This window comes from Heliconius melpomene, chromosome 19 (assembly GCF_056956725.1).
Source record: "Heliconius melpomene rosina isolate 202511_hmr_F chromosome 19, ASM5695672v1, whole genome shotgun sequence".
NCBI classification, from domain to species: domain Eukaryota; kingdom Metazoa; phylum Arthropoda; class Insecta; order Lepidoptera; family Nymphalidae; genus Heliconius; species Heliconius melpomene.
In genome coordinates, this window is record NC_140407.1 from 1,205,393 (window position 1) to 1,224,849 (window position 19,457).

The window sequence follows — 19,457 nt, forward strand, 5'->3', positions numbered from 1 at the left end:
ACAATTTAAACCAGCCTCTATATTCTTAAATTAAGTTATTTATGAAATATATACATACTAACGCAACTAAGGTAATAGGTGAATATATATTGAGGCCGTCGTGACGCAGGCCTAGCTTCTAATTGTACACGCAACGGTTATCGGCTGTTTGGGGAATTTATACTACTGTTTATACTGTTTTCATTTCGTCGCTATGGTAGCGAGGCAAGACGTGGCGTTGTGTTCCAGCACTCGACATGCAATTTTGATGTGCTTGGGGAACATTTTATTATAATATAAAGTTCCCTGTTTCTCATGCATTAAAACAAAAAAAAAAATTAACTCAATTTCATAAAAATACACCAAAATGTTTCTCCTTCATGCAAATTCATAATATAATTTGTTTTCTCACCGACGTCGGTTCTTCTAAATAAGTATATTGTGTACAGCTCGCGGCGAGATATTGCCTTGCGATAATTCTGTTACTATACGAAGCGTGGCCCGCACCTCCACTCGCAATGTATTTAAACTCGTGGGTTTATTTTTATTATGGTAAAATGTTCATCTGAGAAAACTAGTAATTTTTTATGAATTTTCTTGGCAATTGTGTATTATATAAATAAGATTTTTATAGAATATTTGTGTTCATGCCATTATAGCCCAGTGATTGGGAGAACTGGACAGTTGTGAGAGTGAAATATTTATCATTTTCATTACTTAGCTCTGGTAACGAACCAAAACCACGGCGTTGTGATCCGCCACTCAACGCCTCAAAAATTCAAAGGAAAGTGTGGAATAGAAGTGTTTAATTAGAAACGGAGTGTCTTATCGGTTCCCATTTCGGTATTAAAGCGGACAGTATCTTGACTCTAGGTTCTCTGTCAACACTGTTGAACTATATACGAGTGTAGCGTAAAGCTAAAAAAACTAAACTACTACTTTATAAAACAACGTGATTGATGTTTTTTAATTTGAACCAGTGCTTTCTGGGGTTAGTGGTTTCACGCTTTTTACGGTATAATAGGTATGGTAAGGGAATGTAAATTTCATGTAAAAATTTTGTATAATTTGACTTCACTCTAAAAATACTTAAATGACGAAGCTGCGTTTGCGTCCCAAATATTAATAAATTTCAATTACTAATTTTGACCCAAACAAATATACAAATAAATAAATATACAAATAAATAAACAAATAAACAAACGGGGTGAGCTAAATAAAACCGTTTATTTGTCTATTCGGGGACACAGTGCGGCTGTAAACGCGCCAGGTTGTGTGTTCGATTCCCACTCGAAATAAAAAATTTAATATTTTCATTTCTTCATTGTGGTGTCGTTCAGTTCTGCCCCTCAACGCAAATACTCCAGAATTCGGCGGAAATTGGAGAACTGGGTGCCTTAACACTAGTTTCCCTCTGTCTACCCTGCTGTCTGCCGCATACAGAATGAAGTTGTATAGTATATTTAAATTAAAACAAAAAATCATAAAACGTGTTTATTAGCAGCTGATATGTAAAGCATATATACAAGTAAATAAATCTATTATTTATACATTCCACTTCATAAAATCCCGACATTATATGATTATATCTGATTCACATTTTGATTCATGGTCACGATTCATAACAAAATCTCGCCATATTTCTTAAAGAATCATGATTATTTATGATTAATCGTGATTCATCATGACTGAATCCGATTCATTGTTTCATTCGAACTCCATCTTAATTCTTTTCGGGGATATATCATCGAATATCTTTTTTCTTTTGAGACTCCTATTATCTTTAGTGCTATCTAAGCTACTAAGACGTCCACTACATTCTGAATCGCTTGATAACGAAGTAGCATTTTTTATTATTAATAAATCTTTTTCAATGTCGGTTAGTTCCCTAGGTTTGTACGGTCGGCCGATTCGATTTTTTGGCCTTTGACTTGATGACGGTGAATCTTCTATTTTTGGCCTTTTCTTGTACACACGTTTTTGTAGTTTGTTTTTCTTTGGTTGATCATCCTGTGACAATATTTTTGAGAATTAATATAACATTTTATGAATTTACTTTTTTTATTTTAAGAAGTACAGTTTTGAATATATAATTATTTATAGAATGACAAATATTTTAAACAGCTTTAATCAATATTTATGTAAAAAAGTACTAAGTAACATATACAATAATAAAACCGTTGTAAATTGAAATCTTTCTGCCTATTATGCTATTTCCTAAATGCTGAATGAAGCTAAAAAAAAGTAAAATCAATCACCTGTTTCGGCTTAGCCCCTATATATCCGGAACAGCGTTTAGCGCCGCACATACACTGTTTCTTCTCAATGCCAGCAGACTCCAAATTATAATTGAATGTTAACTCACTGTTCTGTAAATTAAATAAAAATTTAGTAAATGTAATAAATATATTTAAAAAGTAAAAAATATGTATCCAATATATATATAATTGTTATTTTTAATGCTTTTTCTTAGTTTAAATTTGAAAAAACAATTATAAATTACGAAGATATTTGTTTTCTCCTCAATATAACTATAACAAAGGCTAGTAGCAGAGGTGCGGCTGTAATCGCGGCAGATTGTGGTTTCGATTCCCACACGAAGGAATGAAAATTTAATATAAAAATTGATTATTTCCTCGCTTTCAAAACGAGGCAAAGTGCAGCGGCCAAAAGTGAGAAACGAAAGTGTTTTAATGAGGAATGGAGTATCTTAACAGTAGGTTGCCAGGTTCCCTCTGCGTATGTTCAGGATACAGCGTGATGCTATAAAAAAACAAATAAATATGAGTAAAAAAAGAAAATACAACTTACAGCAGGTATATCATATAAAGCGAACAGACCGACACGTATGTCTCCCAACACAGTCCACTTTTGCGTCTCGCAATTTGGTTCACATGAGTGATTCATAAATCTAAAACGAAAAAGAAAAAAAAACATTATATATGTACTCGTTTGTTAACTTTACATTCGCCCCCATGCTTGGATGGACCAGCGATTTTTGTGGGTTCGATTCTCGCTCAGAGAAATGAATTATTTATTTAATTCTTTCATTTCCTCGCTCTAGTAACAAGATAAAAAATCAGCGTTAACTTCCGCCACAAAACACGAAAATTTGGCACTGCGTGTTAAACAGAGTTTTAACAATAGGTTCCCTCAGTCTACCCTTCTATATTATGTGGAATACAGTGTGAAACTAATAAAATACTAACCTAGCAAAATTCCCTTTAGGCCCCGCGTCAATAACCCTCTCTTTGTCCAATGTAAGAAAATAGAAGTTCTCATCTCTCACTTCGTGTTTCCTTCTCATACGACGCTGGAATTCTTCTTCGTCTATTAATTCACCCACATATTCTATCACAAATTGGCCTGAAATAAAAAAAAATAAAATTAAGAGCTGCCCTAAAAGGGCACATACATATAACATATGTTTTCGGTGCCCAGAACTATCTTTTCACTATAATTTAAAATAAAAAAAAATTGGCCTACCCTAACATATATTCTATATATAAAATCGAAAGGTCTCTCTCATCTCACTCATCACGAAATCTCAGAAACTACATGTGCTAGGAATCTCATATTTTGCATAGGAGTATTTATAGGACGTAGGTGCTCGATAAGACGGAAATTTGCAATATTCGACTTCTAAGAGGATGTTTTTGGGGTCGAAAGTTTGTATGAAACTTCGTTACTACAAATGCTGGGAGTCTCAAATTTTGCATAGACGTCACTAGGACGTAGCCATGGAGACAGAAATTAATAATAACATAGTTCACACGGGTGAAACCGCGAGCGGGCCGTTAGTATTCTATATAAAAAGAATATGTCATATTCTTGAGTAGGAATCAAATCCACCACAGCATGCTTGTGCCTCTGCGCCACGACTGGCCTCAATAAGTTGTTATATAATATCTATATATGTACATTTTACCTGCTTTAACATCCTCTAAGGTTTTTAGCCCCCAACCCCTGTGCGGGGTTCTATAGGGGGTTAATTTGGGGTAGAGGCGTTTTTCAAACGCTCTATTATTGCATTTGTCGCCGGCGCGACATGTTGGACCGCATTCAGTTAAGAGCATTCTGGAAATAAAATATTACTATTAAATATATTATTTGGAAGAAGTATTAATAGTAATTTGAAAATAGTAAAACATTGTTTAAAAGTTTTTTCTTGTTCTCGTCATTCGAAAAATGTGCTTTGACTGGCTCAATTATTGATCCATCCTCGAATAATCATTGTGGGGGGCACAATATATAAGAAATAGAGAGTATGTAAAATACACTATATAGTCTGTGTGACTCCAAACATAATTTCCATGTCAATAAAACTTACATTGGGAATGTTTGTCTTGTATTATTATTTAATTAACTCCCCTCTATTCACCTTTTCAAACAGAGTCTGTACGTATTTACGTTATTGTTGTTTTCTTTTCTACTAAAAGAGTTCTCAGGGACACATCCACACTGAACAACCAAGAAATCGGCAATAACATCGATATCCCCCGACTATAGATATACGTCACCTATATCTATATAGTTATCTCACCTGTTGAGGCACTGACTGTAGGGTCCGCAGGGCATGGGCTCGCGCGGGTCGCACTCGCACTGCGTGAGCGAGCCCTCCTGCAGGTCAACGCGGCGCCCGCACAGCGCGCCCACCGCTTTGTTCACGCGCAGCTTCACGTAGTGCGGCGGCAGAAGCGACGACGCGATGTCCAGCGACTCCTCCTCGTTTGGTTGGGCTTCTGTTGATGAACATAGAAATATTTAAAAAAAACTGCTGCTGACTACTTACAAAAGAAACAAACAAATAAAAATACCCGTAAATAAAAAAAAACATAAAACAAAACAAAACTTCACACCTACACTTAGTCCTCGCAACCTGTATGTACCTATATAAGCTTCTTTTTCAATTAATAAGCATAAAGATATTACATATTGAGTTGATAATATTAACTGTTAATTTTAGCGAATCGAATATAAAAATGTAATTTAATTGTTAAAGTGACAACAAACAAACATCAGTCACCAGAATGTCACTTTTGTTATACAATAAAAAAAAATTAAAAAAGTAATCTAAAGGTATAGGCGCTGCACACTCGAAACGCCATATATCATGAATTCAATTCAAAGTATAGGCTAATAAATATAATATAATTTTGTAATAAATACATGTATAAATTGATAATTAAAGTATATACATACTTTTTAATATTTCACAGGCTCTCTGCGCGTGCTCTATTGCCATCGTGAACGCGGCGTCGATTTTAGACTTTTGACTCGAAACTTTACCCGAGTCACCTGAAAACATACATTATAAAACTATTAAATATTACACTGCATCTGAGACTATAAATGTCATTTAATAAAGCATATTGAGGTCAGTCGTGGCGCATGGACAGAAGCGGGCTACTTAGCGCAACGGTTGTGGGTTCTAACACCACTCGTGGGCGAAGCAAAGCGCGGCGGTCAGTTTAGTCTAATCAGTAATCCTGTTATTCAGCTTTCTAACATTATTATTACTAGTGTATATTGCACTTACCCTCTTGAAATGGAAACACTCTGCCTCGATTGACCCAATAGTGATCATACTGTCCAAAGAAACGCACAACAAACTCGCCCTGCGAGTGTTTCACTGATAGTATATTATATGGTATTTCTGACGGGTGGAGTATTATACCTGGCCACCATCTAAAAATCATAAAATACGGATATTATATATTAAAATAATATATTTTTAATATAAACAACATTGTAGAGACATCGTGACTCAATGGAACCTCAGGGGTGTGACTGTAATGCGACGGTTGTGGGTTTGATCCCCACTCGAGGAAATGAAATATTTAAATTTATAATTCAGTTGAATTCTGCCACTCAACACGCAATGCCTCTAGAATTCGGCAGAAAATGAGGAATGGAGTGTCTTAACACTAGGTTCCCTCTGCGTGCAGGATACAGCGTGAAGCTGATTTATTTTCATTTTTTTAATTGTTAATATATATGATTTATATAAAAATCCTACAAAATAAAAAAATATACAAATCCCTTTTTAAAACTAAATATCATAATCTAAAAATGAATATTTAGCAAAAGAACATTGAGTACACTATAACATAACTTACCTATAATGTCCCAATTTGACCCAGACCATTTCTCCATACAATGGCAAGCGACCAGTCTCACAATCTTCACACATGTAACCACCTAATAACATAAAAATAATAACTATATTTTAGGCTGTCGTGGCGCCGGAGCATAAGCGCTGAGACAGCGACGGTTGTTCGCTTGATTTCCACTCGGGAGAAATGAAAAATTGAATATTTAAATTTCCTTGCTCTAGTAACAATGCAAAGCGCGGCGTTGTGTTCCGCCACTAAATATGCAATGCCTCCTGAATTCGGCGGAAAATGGGAAACATTAGTGTCTTAACGGATAACAGTGTCTTAACACTACTATGTTCCCTCTTCCTTCCCTGCTACTTGCGGGATACAATGTGAAGCTAGAAAAGGTAAATCTTACCCTCAGGTGGTTTAATATTAAGGCATTCAGCGTGGAACGACGTGGGACAATATTCACAGCAAATAAGTGATCCACCCAATGCACAGATGAAACACCACCCTGTGTTTACATGACAGGGTACTTTACCGGGCCTGTGGAAATTATAAATGTTTAATATTATACATATTAATAAAAAGCGTATTACACCCACTACACAATGCCCCCAGAATTCGGCGGTAAGTAAGAAGCGTAGTGTGTTAATGGGAATATAGTGTCTTGACTTTGTTTCAAGACACTATATTGCCATTATCTTTGTGCATGTGAATAATTGGTATATATTCGTCTTCACGGTTCAGTAAAAGTGCGGCATTGAGTTTGAACCAAGCAACATTTAAATATTTAGAATGTGTAATTAATTACTTTTTGCTATTTCTTCCTTTGGCGCCCGAGGCCCCCCAGGCTCTAACTATCTAAATTTTACAAATTAATTTAAATATAAATATTTCTTACCTATGCTCATAATGCCGTGGACATATAATATGAGAGCCACTTAAAATTTGACTGCCGGCGGGCAGACATTTAGTGAACGTGTGATACGTCGCCGGACATCTCACGCATCTCGCCAACTTGTCTCCGCTAAATCTCGTCTTACAGCCTCTCGGATCGTCGCACACACACGTATGACAAACGTGTCGAGGACACGAAAACGCCTCGAAATATTCATTTTTCTTATTACTCTTAGATTCTCCGCCATTAAATTGCGTTTGAGGCCAATGGTCCAAGCATTCCATGTGATAATATTTATTGCAATGCGCTATTGAACACTTCTGCCTGTGCGCGGCATTATCTTTCGGTGAAATGGGGTATTTACAGACGAAACACACCGGAATGTTATACTTTTGACAGTTATTACATTTGAAATCCGAATAATCTATTTGTTCTCGTTTTTTTCTTTTAATATCGAAGATTTTACATTCGCCGTAATTGATATCCGAGAAATCGTGTTCATCGTTTGAACAGGAATCGTATTCTACACTTTCTTGATTTTCTAGTAATTCTTTCATTTGAGCAGATAGTTTACTTTCAAAGTCAACTTCGTTAGCCGTTATGTGATATTCTTCCTCATTTTCTAAAGACATGTTTTGTAATTCTTCAGAAACGTTCGCATCTTGGGATTTCTCGTCGCTTTGGCTTTCCGAATCTAAGCAACCATCTTTGGCTTTTCGACCTCTGTTTCGCTTCTTTTTCTTTCTACCTCTACTCGGTGTGGATACTTCTATCACTTCTGTTACTTTATTAATACAGTCTAAATGGAACATACCATGGCAGCCTTTACATTTGTGCAGATTGCCGAATTTTTCGCAAATTTCACAAACTTTTTCTCTTATAAGTCCTTTAAACAAATTCGGTTTAGATGCAGTTAGCTGATTAAAGTATTGTTCTACTTGATCTATTCCCTCTGACACATATTCATCTTCAATTGGAATTTCATTAACTATTTCAGTTTCTAAATCTTTACTTTCTAAATCTTCAGTTTTAACTTCTGCAGATTCAATTTTTGGTGGTTCTCTTCGTTTTGTCTTAAATATTTCATAATATTCTATATCATCATCGAAATCTGAGAAATCTTCTTTGTAATATGGCCTTATAATTCGTCTTTTAGATTTTTCCTTTGGTATTACTTCCTTTTCTATAGATATTTCCTTTTCTTTATCTTTTTCTACTTTAATCTTTTTTCTTATCTTTTTTACGGGCACAGGATCTTGGTTAACGCCTTTAACTAAATTAGATTGATCAATTTCATCAGCTTTTTTGGCTTCAGTTTTTAATCCTTCTTCATATATCCAGGTATTATATAAATAATTGGTAATATCTTCTTGCGAAAGTTCCGGATGTTCATCCATTACGGCGTCTTGCCTCATTTCCAAATACTTTATGAATTCAGGATCATCTAAAAATTGTTTCTTTTCAATCAATTTGTCTTTGCGTTTTTTTTTACCAAGTGAAACTTCACTATCTTCAGATTTGATTGACATATTGTCAAAATCTAATTCACTTAGTTTATCTATTTTATCAATATTTATTGGTATTTCTCTTCCTTCAATCTGTATAGCTTTCAATCTAACTTGATAATCTGCAACCGATTCTTCTTCTTCAATAAAATTTGTGTCAGCATCGACATTATTATCAGGACGATCATTTAAAACAGATTCGCTGCTTAAAGATGTTTTATCAGTGTTAGTATCTATTGACAAAGCATCTTTTTCGGGAAAACCATTTTGTATAGCTGTGTTTTCTGTTTCTAATTCTATTGATTTATTAGAAATTTTATCATTACCGTCAATTAATTTATTTAATGACATGTCAATTCGCTCCACAATAACTTTGGCAATTTTTTTGTCAGAACTAATATTTTCAGATTCATCAAATATTCCTCCATTTAAAGTACTGCCATTTTCTTTTACATCTAATTTGAGGTTGGATTCCATAGATTTATTTTCAAGATTGTTACTTTCTATATATATAACTGAACAAGCTACTTTATCCATCATATTAGGTTCATTTTGATCGAAATGAACATTGGCATTAGTTTGTTCTATTTCTTTAGCATCATCATTACTTTTTTCAATGGATTTATTTAGCGATAATTTAAAATTACGCGATTTTTTTGATTCATCTCTTGTCATTGGACTATCTATAGTGGATTCAATGTCACTTTTTATTTTCGCATGACTTTCTATCGTATTAAACTCAAAAAAAGTATTCTCACTATGTAAATTAGATGCTTCTACTGTTTCTTCAACCGGATTATTAGCATTTTCTATAGATATATGTCTGTCTGTTATATCGTCATTAGTTATACTCGAAGCATCTGTATTAACAATTATTTCTGCAATTTTATTATCAATACTTGTATTCAAATTATCACTTTTATCACTATTTAAAACATTTTTATTTTCTGATTCATGTAGCTCCTCAACTAAATTTGTATTATTACTTATGTCATCATTTCCTTCAGAATCTTTTTCCATTATATTATCTGTTTCACTAGATTTACTAATGAAATCATTGTTAATTGGTTCATTTTCATCAATTTCTTCTACATTATCATTATTCTCTCCACATATTTCTTTTTCATTATGAATCTCACCATTATCTTCATCTACTGACATTTTAATATCATCCATAATACAATCACTATTAATCATAATATTTTGACAATTTGTTACATTAAAGTCATTATTCTCTACTTGGTCTTCATTAGAGTTATATTCATTAACATCCATGCAATTATCACTATTACTATCATCTATAAGTTCTTCAACTTTATTATTGATAATGTTAACTTCTACATTTTGCTCTTCACTATCCACACTAACATTATTTACACTATTTGAAATATCACCATTTTGTAATTCGACAACATTGCTGCCATCAGAAATAAAACAATCTATTGATTCAATATTATCAATGTTGCAAGCATCACGTATAAATATTTCATTATCAACTACAGTTAAAATCATATCATCATTTTCATGGATTTCGTTTTTTCCACTTAAAGATTCTACTTTAGATATTATACCAAGACCTGAACTGTTAAGAGAATCTGTCTCTTCTGTATTTTCTTCATCATCTATGTATGTTACTGAGCTAGTACTGTCTATATATTTTTGACTATAGTTATGTTCATTTTGATAGGACTCCAATTTACTATCTTCTAATGATTCTTGACTGGATGAGCGAAAATTATAAGTCTTTTTTGGTTCTTTGGACTTTTTTTTTGACCCCTTAATAAGAGTTCTCCTATGAGATTTTTCTGGTGTTTTCGATTTAGCTTTCTGCAACCACCTGTCCATGTGCGATTGCCTTTGAATTTTGGTTATACCAGTCTTAGCGGCCATATTGTCTAAACACGCTGTTACAACCTCTGACACATCCAATGACCTATTTTTACTTTTACTTCTGGATCTTTCTGAGTCTTTAGTTTTAAAATCTTGTTCAGAAAACAATGTGTCATACAGACTCTCACTTAATGACACATCACTATTAGTTCTAGTAACTCTTTTACTTTTCTCTTGCTTAGAAGGTACTTTTGATGATCTTGATTTTTCGAGCATACTATTTAACATATCTATTCGAAGTCGTTTAGGTTCTTTTAGTAGCATCTCTGCTTCTTCAACTGATATTTGCCACTGTGTCAATTTTTTTTCTGATATAAAGAGGGCTCCATACCATCGCGGATCCCTTTTTTTGGCCTGCAAATTTAAAAACAAAGAATTTAATTAGTTCTAATAATTTAAACTATATAAAAGGTAATTATTATTTTTATTAATTTTCCTGAACATCATTTATTTAATGATCAGATTACATGTATAATCACAAAAACCCAACCTAAATATTGACTTTACTAATTATGTACTTACTTTAATGAACTATTCATGAAATAAAAAAAGGTATTTCAAAAACTAACCTCAGGTGTAACATTCATCCTGGCAGTTTCAAACTCCAATTGGCCAAGGAACTTCCTGAGCATATTGTCCACGATCCAGCCGCGTCGTCCATTATCACCGAAAAATGTTACATGTAGCACATCTCTTTCAATACGACCGAATACTGAAAAAAAATATTATGACTGATTTTCTTAAAAATCATGACTTAATGTTTTTATGACTGTGATTATTATTAAATCTCCATAGCATCATATTTGCAGTAAGTTCCAAGGTAGATTTACATTAGGTATGTATAATATTCCATATTACTATATTTTAACAAAAAAAAAGTATACAAAAATCATTTTAATGTTACATATGTGGACCATATGTTATCTAAAAATGATTCTGTCAGACTTGATCTCAAAGTGATTCAGTGAGTTCAGACTTGATTTGTTAATAAGTATGTGTAATAAAAAATTTACTATTTAACAAATAACGAATATTAATTATTATATATTTTATTCCATATAAGTATAAAAAAAAGAATACATAATATAACTAGGTAATTTTATATAATTATAATCTAAGCAAGAAATATAAAAAAATAATTAAAGAAATAATTATTCTTTGAGGCTGTCATGGTGCAACACAACATAACTGTAAATGCGATTTGATTCCATTCCCACTTGGGAAATGAACTTGTTGTTAAGATACTTTGTCCCCAGACTGTCTTTTTTCAGGGATGTGGCATTTTCAGTATTAGAACTCAACGAGCAAGAATATGTAAATGCATAATTCCCCTAGAGTTGGAATTAAACACACAACTGACAAGTTTACCGTCAGAACTTATCACATTGTTTTTGATAGATCTAAGAAAATAATAATAACAAAAAATGTTTCATATTAAAATATTTAAAAAATAAATAAATAAGTATATTACATATTTATTTAAATAGTTTTTATTGCCAAAGTCAAAGCCAATTTATATAAATATTAGATAATCATTTACTTACATTTCTTTCTTACATACATTCCACTCAATGGATCTCTAGTAATAATACATGGCCAAAAAGGATAAGTGCCCATTCGTGCCCATACTAAATCCCCAATTTGATATTCACATAGAGCCTCTAAGTCAAATAATTCATTCTTAGACATCTTTTTATCAATTTTCTTTTTATTCCCATCAAAATCCAATGTTTTTACTACAGATGCTGTCTTTGTATATCCATTTTGTTTGTTTGTCACATTCTTCTCAGTACAGTCGTCCAAATTATGACTTTTTTTACTATTCTTGGGTGAAAACATATTTTTTATTAAAACAATTTCCTCATCTTTCTCTTTAGTTTGTATTAAATCTTTTCGTATATACACTTTGGGGTATTTAGTTGACAGAACTTTTTTTTCGTCAGAACCAAAACGACTTAATGACATATTTTCATTATAAATAGTTTCAATTTGGTTTTCTAAAGATTTATTTGGAGTTTCAATTCTAATAGAGTTTGAAGCATGCATTTTGTATACTGGAGATTGTATTTTATTTGGAGATTGACTTAATTTTGGAGATTTAATAGGCCGCGGAGTACTTTCTGCAGATTCATATTCTGTTTTTAATCTCCGTGCTCTACCATAACGACTGGTACTCATTGCCTCTGTGTTAGTTACAGGAGATGTTACTCTTGCAGTTAAATTTGTCTCTAACTCTCGTTCAACTAGCGATCGTTTTTTTGGCTTAACTTTGACAATTGACGGACTATCATCAAATCTTATATCTTCTGAGCTCAAATTGTCCTCAGATTCCTCCATTTTATATTTTGAAGTACTCACATATGTTATTTAATGATTGACGTAACAATATCATTCAGTAAAAAATCGAAAAATTCAACAATAAAATTGCTCCAATATATCTATATTACCATGACTATGTTGGTTTAAAAAATTGATAATGCAACGTCAAAACTGTATAAACACATTTATAGCAATGAAAAAAGTCTCAGGCTGAGTTCTGAAAGAAAAAAAAACGAAATGAAGTTCTGAGTTCACTCAATTAGGTTATTCAAATAAATTCCGGAAAAAAACAATGAAATATGCATTATGATATTACTTAAAGAATAAGACACTACATAAAACTATAGTTTTAAATGTATTAACAGTTCTTTGTTGCAATGGCCATGTTTTTCAGCAAAGCGAAATAGAAGTTACGTTCTCCCTATATATACAACTCACATCAGAGAATCGAAAACTTAATTTTTATTTTTACAAAATACTATTGCAATGATAAAACCACTTTTGGACGTTTTTATAAACTTACAACTGTATAGGTTTTGGTAGTTTAGTTAGAATTCGCAACGCTTCAGTATAAATTGATCAAAGTCCTAATTTACAACGAATAGGGATCTGTTAGATCCGTCATCCACGCGCCATCACAGAATCATTAATACGGGAAAAATACTCCACTGCATTCAAAATTTATTACAAATAAAAATAAAGACGTTAATACCTAATACTTTAAATTCACAATAGTAATAAATAACTATTGTCACTTGATTTTTGATTTTAAAAAGAAAATAAGTTCAACGACGCTTGGTGCCGCGAAAACCACCATGAAAATAATGTAGTGTGAGTGTCAAACATCAATACATATTTAAATTTACGCACACATGAGTAACAGTTCAATGGCACAAGTTGAATGTCTAATTTCAAAATAAAATTATTTTAATGATATTTAAATTATTAAATATAGGAAATATTATATATTTTATATCATTTTACACATTTTTATATGATTATATTATAATTTTACTTTTTATTTGTTACTTTTGACTCATTCTATCGTTACAAAATATTGTTGAAATATAAGTACAACATGAAAGTATTCAGTCGATGCATTCACTCAATGTCTGAGTTTGGAGCTCAAATATACCGTACTTGGTGCCAATATTCACAAAAAAATGCTCATGATAATTTCTAAAATAATTAATAAACATCTATAAAATACCATAGGAAAAATTCGTTATTTAAAATCAACGGTAAATTTTTATTTATATTTCATCGATAATTAGAAATAGTACATTTCACAAGGAAGTAAACTGTCTTATAATAATCTTATTTCTTAAATACATGAAGTTAGAGTATTAATGAGTAATGTTTCTACTGGAGATCATTTGAAAATTTAAGCCATTGAAAGCTATGTACGTTTAAATCTTTTATATTTTGGTTCATAAGCAATGTGCAATATAAATGTTAACATTAAAATAACTTAAAATAATTTCTTATAATATATATCATACACACGCTACACTGCATGTGATATGAAAAAAATATAAATGTAAAATATGTATTGTATGTCTTTTAAATTAAATTTTACTTAAGATTTTTTTCCATTGCTCGATTGCTGCTCGATAGATTATTATTTATTTTATCTCTAACACTGTCAGTGTCAGCTGTCATGCGGTTGACATAAATGAAATGATAGAAATCGTTTCCTGTTGGTTAGTGGAATTGGGAATTTATTTTTTATTAAAATTTTAATCTTAATAGAAAAAATACTAAAAGAATTAAATAAAAATGTCATCCGCGAAAGCAAAAGATTCAAAACCTGAACCGGTGGCATATAGCGAGGCTGCACTACGAAATAATGCCGTCGTTGTAGAATACTGTAGGACTTCTATGGCTGCATTGTCGGGATCCACTGCTGGTAAATACATTAATCAAATAATAAAAATGTTAATGTTAATATTACGAAGATGGTTAATAAATATTTATTAATTTTTGTAACATATTATAACTTAAACTTAACTTCACACTTTATCCCTTACGGGGTAGTAAGAGAGGACAGAACGCCAAAAGCTCTCAAGAGGTCCCTACATACCTCTTTCGCCTCGTCCACTGTCATCAACCTCTTTATAGTATATATCCTATAGTCAACTGTATAGTCAACTGCTGTCCTACATTGTAGGTAATTTTTAATTTTTGTGCTTATTTTTCAGGTATACTTGGCCTTACAGGACTTCATGGCTTTGCTTTCTATGTATTTGCAGTTGTCATACTTTGGATCATGTTTATGATAAAAGCTGGACCTAATTGGCATAAATATTTTGTTTCGAGACAAAGTTTGTTAACAAATGGATTCTTCGGAGCCCTTTTCACTTATGTACTGTTCTGGACCTTTATATATGGGATGGTACATGTATATTAGCTAGCTAATCTATGTTAAGTTCTAGGATTTATTGTTATATTTTCCTTTGAATTTTCCATTTAATTTTATTGGAGATTTACAATTTAAGAATAACACTGAATTATACAGTATGGTAAGTGAGTTGTGGCCACGCCAAATTCAGATTAATGGTAGATGGCTGCGCAGAGTTGGTTTTGGAAATTTTTCTTACCTTTGACTTTTTACTTCCCAAGTGTACAATGTGCTTATGTTCAGTAAGTCTATCTTCAAGGTGCGCATGACACATTAACCATACTGTATATCATTAATTAATTTGCATTTTATTTGTGAATGTGGCTGGGGTTGAGTTTTTGTATGTGTGTAAATAGACTATAAGTTATATATTTATAAAAAATAAATAAATATTAGTTGTATTTAACTTGGTTTTTATTTTTTTACTAATAAGTCAAATGTCAAAATTACACCAACATAAAATTGAATATTTTCAATATATTTCATATAGTTCTGGTGCAGCGGCATAAGAGTTTGATTCTAACGCGACGGTTGTGGGTTCGATCCCCACTCGAGCAAGTGAAATATTTATTTACGTTTATATTTACCATTTCTTCGCTCTGGTGTCGAGGCAAAGTGCGGCGTTGAGTTCTGCCACTCAACACGCAATGCCTCCAGAATTCGGCAGAAACTGGGAAAAAGGGGTAAGGACTGTCTCAACACTACCCTCCTACCCTCTGTATGCAGGATACAGCGTGAAGCTGATTAAAAAAAATATATATATATACAATTATTTTTAGTTTCTTCAATAGCAAAGTATGCAAAAAAAAACTTAGTATCAACTACTATTCTCTGGTTTCCGAGGCATTTTATGTTGAGTGGCAGAATTTAACAAGGCTGCAAGCTGAAGTCACAGGGGTAGGCACAGGGAACATAGGTGTAAAACACTGTTCTCCATGCACCGCATACTTTTCGAGACAGCGTGTTAAGTCCCGGGGCTCAACGCCGCGATTTGTCTTGTTGCATGCAAGTGTCTTAATGGTAACGGAGCGTCTTAACACTATGTTCCAACGTTCCCTCTGCCTACCCTGCTATGTGGGGACACAGGGTAAAGCTGAAAAAAAAAGGTATTTTATACACATACATATAGACCGTCATAGCGCAAGAGCACAACTTGTGACTGTAAATGCGACGGTTGTGGGTTATTATATTTCCTCCGCCGTCATTGTCCTGACAATTGGACGGAATATTGGATACGGAGTGACCTAACTCTAGGCTCCTGCCTACTGCTATAGGTAGACGGCTATTAAATCGTATCGTACGCTATAATATAATCAAAATAAAGCTCCTCTATAGTAAAGTATGGCTTAAACAGTGTTAAAGTAAACTAGTTATCGGCTGTAGCTATTAGCGGCCGCCCTGATGGCTTAGAGATGATGCGTTTATCCGGCATCATAAGGCTGAGTGCATATTGTGCTTGTTTATGTTTTATATGTTACTAGCTGTCCACACGCAAGTTAACTTCGCCGTTTCGCGGTACTTGTGTATGGTAAACAAGACCGAAATCCGGGCCCTATCGGTATATTATATACAGTTAACGCGTAGGTAGCCTATATGTTGCTCTACAACGTGTTCTTTTTCCAATGGAAGATGAAATCGGTTCAGCTATTCCAGAGACTAGCCTGGACAAACAGAAAGACAGACAAAACGTATAAATAACTATATATATTTGAAAAGACACAGTTAAGGCTTCCGGTGTTCTAGGCTTTCTATTTGAAGCACTAACAATTAATAATATTAAGTTCAGGGCTTCAGGGATACAACCCTGCAAACCAATCATTTTCCTTTAAAAGCGTTTTCGAGCTTAAATAGACAGCAAGCGTGACTTAAGTTGTTTATTATTATACTTACACATTCCGCACTTCCGCGGGGTAGGCAGGGATAATCTAATGTTTGTTCCGCTTCGTTCTTCGGTTTCCATCGGAATTACGGATATTTAATTATCACATGTTGAGTGACGTAACTGAATGCCGTATTCTGTTTTCCAGAGCGAGGAATTAAAAATAATTAATACCCTCGAAGGGATCGAACCCACAACTATTACGCTTGCAGTACTACTATCCTATCTTATTTGTATAATATAAATAACCCTTTAAAAAATAACAAGAATAAACCAAATATTTGAAATTGTATAGCAATTCTATACAAGCCCTTACAGAAAGGGGTACGTTCCACAGATAATGAGGTTAGAACGGATCAGCACGGCCTATTTCACGACAGATGATAGAAATATTGCTCACGCTTATCTAAGTTTCCATTTAACTTGATACTGTAGCATTAGATGGGGATTTTGATTTTAATAACCCTTTTTTGTTTATATGAAAGATGTAAATAGTGTTTTACATTGATTATTGAGTGTTCTCTGTGTCTTTTACTTACATTGGCAGAGCATAGAAAAAAAACAAAATCTTGAATTAATATAATATTATTTACAAGGGGTAAAGGCATTATTTTCTTTGGGTTAGACAAAACTTGAATAAGCCATTGCGGCATAGTGGCACAGTGTCTGTGGGTTCGAAATCCGTTTGGGGAAATGAACTATTTTCATTTCCTCGCTCTAGTAACAAGACATAGCTCGGTGTTGAGTTCCACCAAGAAAATCACAAAGCTTGGCTTCATCATTCAATTCCAAAGGTTCCAAATGAATTCCACTATTATACAATACGAAAGTAATTAAAACCGTTTATTACTTTTCCATCTATATAAAGAGAAGGCTAAATAAATCTAGAACTACTGTAGAGTTACTACACTGGGTGCGAACTAGAAAGCATTCAACAGACACTAGACAATGTGTGCAGTACGGTATTTGGAGAGCTCTTCAAACATCGTTTGATTTTTGCACTTCAGGAGCTAGTAATAAAATTGTAAGCTTCAATTTCATGTACTTATGTGGGTAGTACCTAACAACCAATTTCAAAGTAACATGTTTAAGTAAGCTTAAGAAGAGGAGAGTAGGCAGAGAGAACTTAATGTTGTACGAAACATTGCATTAGTTGCGGAAGTCAGCGCAGCACTTTGTCTTGTTACCAAAGCGAGGAAACGAAAATAATTATTTATCCGAGTATCATGTTTACATTGGCTCGGACGTCCTAGCTACCCCGCCATGGCGGTCCGATTTCATTTCCTCAAGTGCGAATTGAACCTACAACCTGCGTAATCTTGCACTACGGCAAGCCTGATTAAAACGTTCATAGGTTAGAATTTTAAATCAATTATTAATATAAATACAATGCTATATATTAAATCAAAACAAGTCATCTTTCGTGATGCCATTTTCCGAGGATGTCACGAAGGAAATTAGAAAAGTTCTGCCTAGTAGATGTAGGTACCATCCACGATCGCTTTAATTTTATAATATGACAGCGCGAAACGTCGTGCGATAAAAATATTTTTTATAGCTGTTTCTTGCAATCATATTTAACTTTTTAACTTAAATGTTTTTCGGTGAGGCGTTTGCTTAAAAGGGCTTAGAAATAGTTTTACTATCTTAGAGGTTAAGGCTACAGTGAAACAAGCAATCACAATCAACCAAAAAACGGATGGTTTGAAGTTGTCATTTTTAGAACGTAATATTTCTACAAAACATAAAGAAAGAAAGAGAATAATGAAAATTGTAAAAGAATGTAATGTATTTATAGCATAAAAAAATTGTATAAAAAATTACATTATCGCTGATGAAATCAATTAGACCACAAATTTACCGTCCTATACATGGTTTTGTTTTTTATTTATATTTTTTTATAGAAAGTAAACAAAGATTATAGCCTATGGGGACTTTACGAGCAGTTTTCTTTGCCATTGAAGATTGAGTAATGCCGTTTGGTACTAGCTTTTATTTATGACACGTATTTTATAGTTCCTGTGGCTAATGGAAAAATATTTAGTGCTAAGTATATTCTTAATGTTAGTGTTTAAATTATATAAGACTGTGAACGTGACGATTGTGGGTTCGATTACATTTGGGGGAATGAATTTTTCTCTTGTAACAAGACAAAGTGCGACGTTGCGTTGAGTCAACGTAACTTCAAAATCTACACCATATAGTAGGAACAGCGTATATTAACATGAGGTATCCTCTGCAAATCTTACTATATGCAGTATACAGAGACTAGGTAAATGTAAACCTAACTGGGAATCCATAACTATTATACTATATTCTTAATGGTAATACCATCATTCTTTAATTTTTTTAATTTTTTTTTTATAAAAATATATTCTTGAAGATATATAAATTAGAAATAATAAAGAAGTCCAAGTTTCACTTCCAAAAAATACGAATCTATCAGTAAAAGGTAAGTGGAGTGTGATTAATGATCGTCTAT

General features: G+C 33.0%; 2 protein-coding genes across 2 annotated transcripts; one reads left to right on the forward strand and one right to left on the reverse strand.

Moving 5' to 3' along the window:
* Nucleotides 1-1,460: 1,460 nt before the first annotated feature.
* Nucleotides 1,461-13,524, reverse strand: LOC146528234 (uncharacterized). The gene is made up of 14 exons (XM_085202576.1): nucleotides 13,219-13,524; nucleotides 11,921-12,912; nucleotides 10,946-11,088; nucleotides 6,985-10,730; nucleotides 6,496-6,626; nucleotides 6,099-6,180; nucleotides 5,519-5,667; nucleotides 5,182-5,277; nucleotides 4,523-4,721; nucleotides 3,908-4,056; nucleotides 3,189-3,345; nucleotides 2,791-2,890; nucleotides 2,238-2,348; nucleotides 1,461-1,989 (listed from the first exon to the last, which is right to left on the reverse strand). Exons 2-14 carry the CDS (start codon nucleotides 12,711-12,713, stop codon nucleotides 1,687-1,689), a joined length of 6,159 nt encoding a protein of 2,052 aa, XP_085058702.1. The 5' UTR covers nucleotides 12,714-12,912; nucleotides 13,219-13,524; the 3' UTR covers nucleotides 1,461-1,686.
* An 825-nt stretch (nucleotides 13,525-14,349) lies between these two features.
* Nucleotides 14,350-15,502, forward strand: EMC6 (ER membrane protein complex subunit 6). Its single transcript, XM_085202577.1, has 2 exons — nucleotides 14,350-14,604; nucleotides 14,897-15,502. Exons 1-2 carry the CDS (start codon nucleotides 14,475-14,477, stop codon nucleotides 15,103-15,105), a joined length of 339 nt encoding a protein of 112 aa, XP_085058703.1. The 5' UTR covers nucleotides 14,350-14,474; the 3' UTR covers nucleotides 15,106-15,502.
* Nucleotides 15,503-19,457: the final 3,955 nt, after the last annotated feature.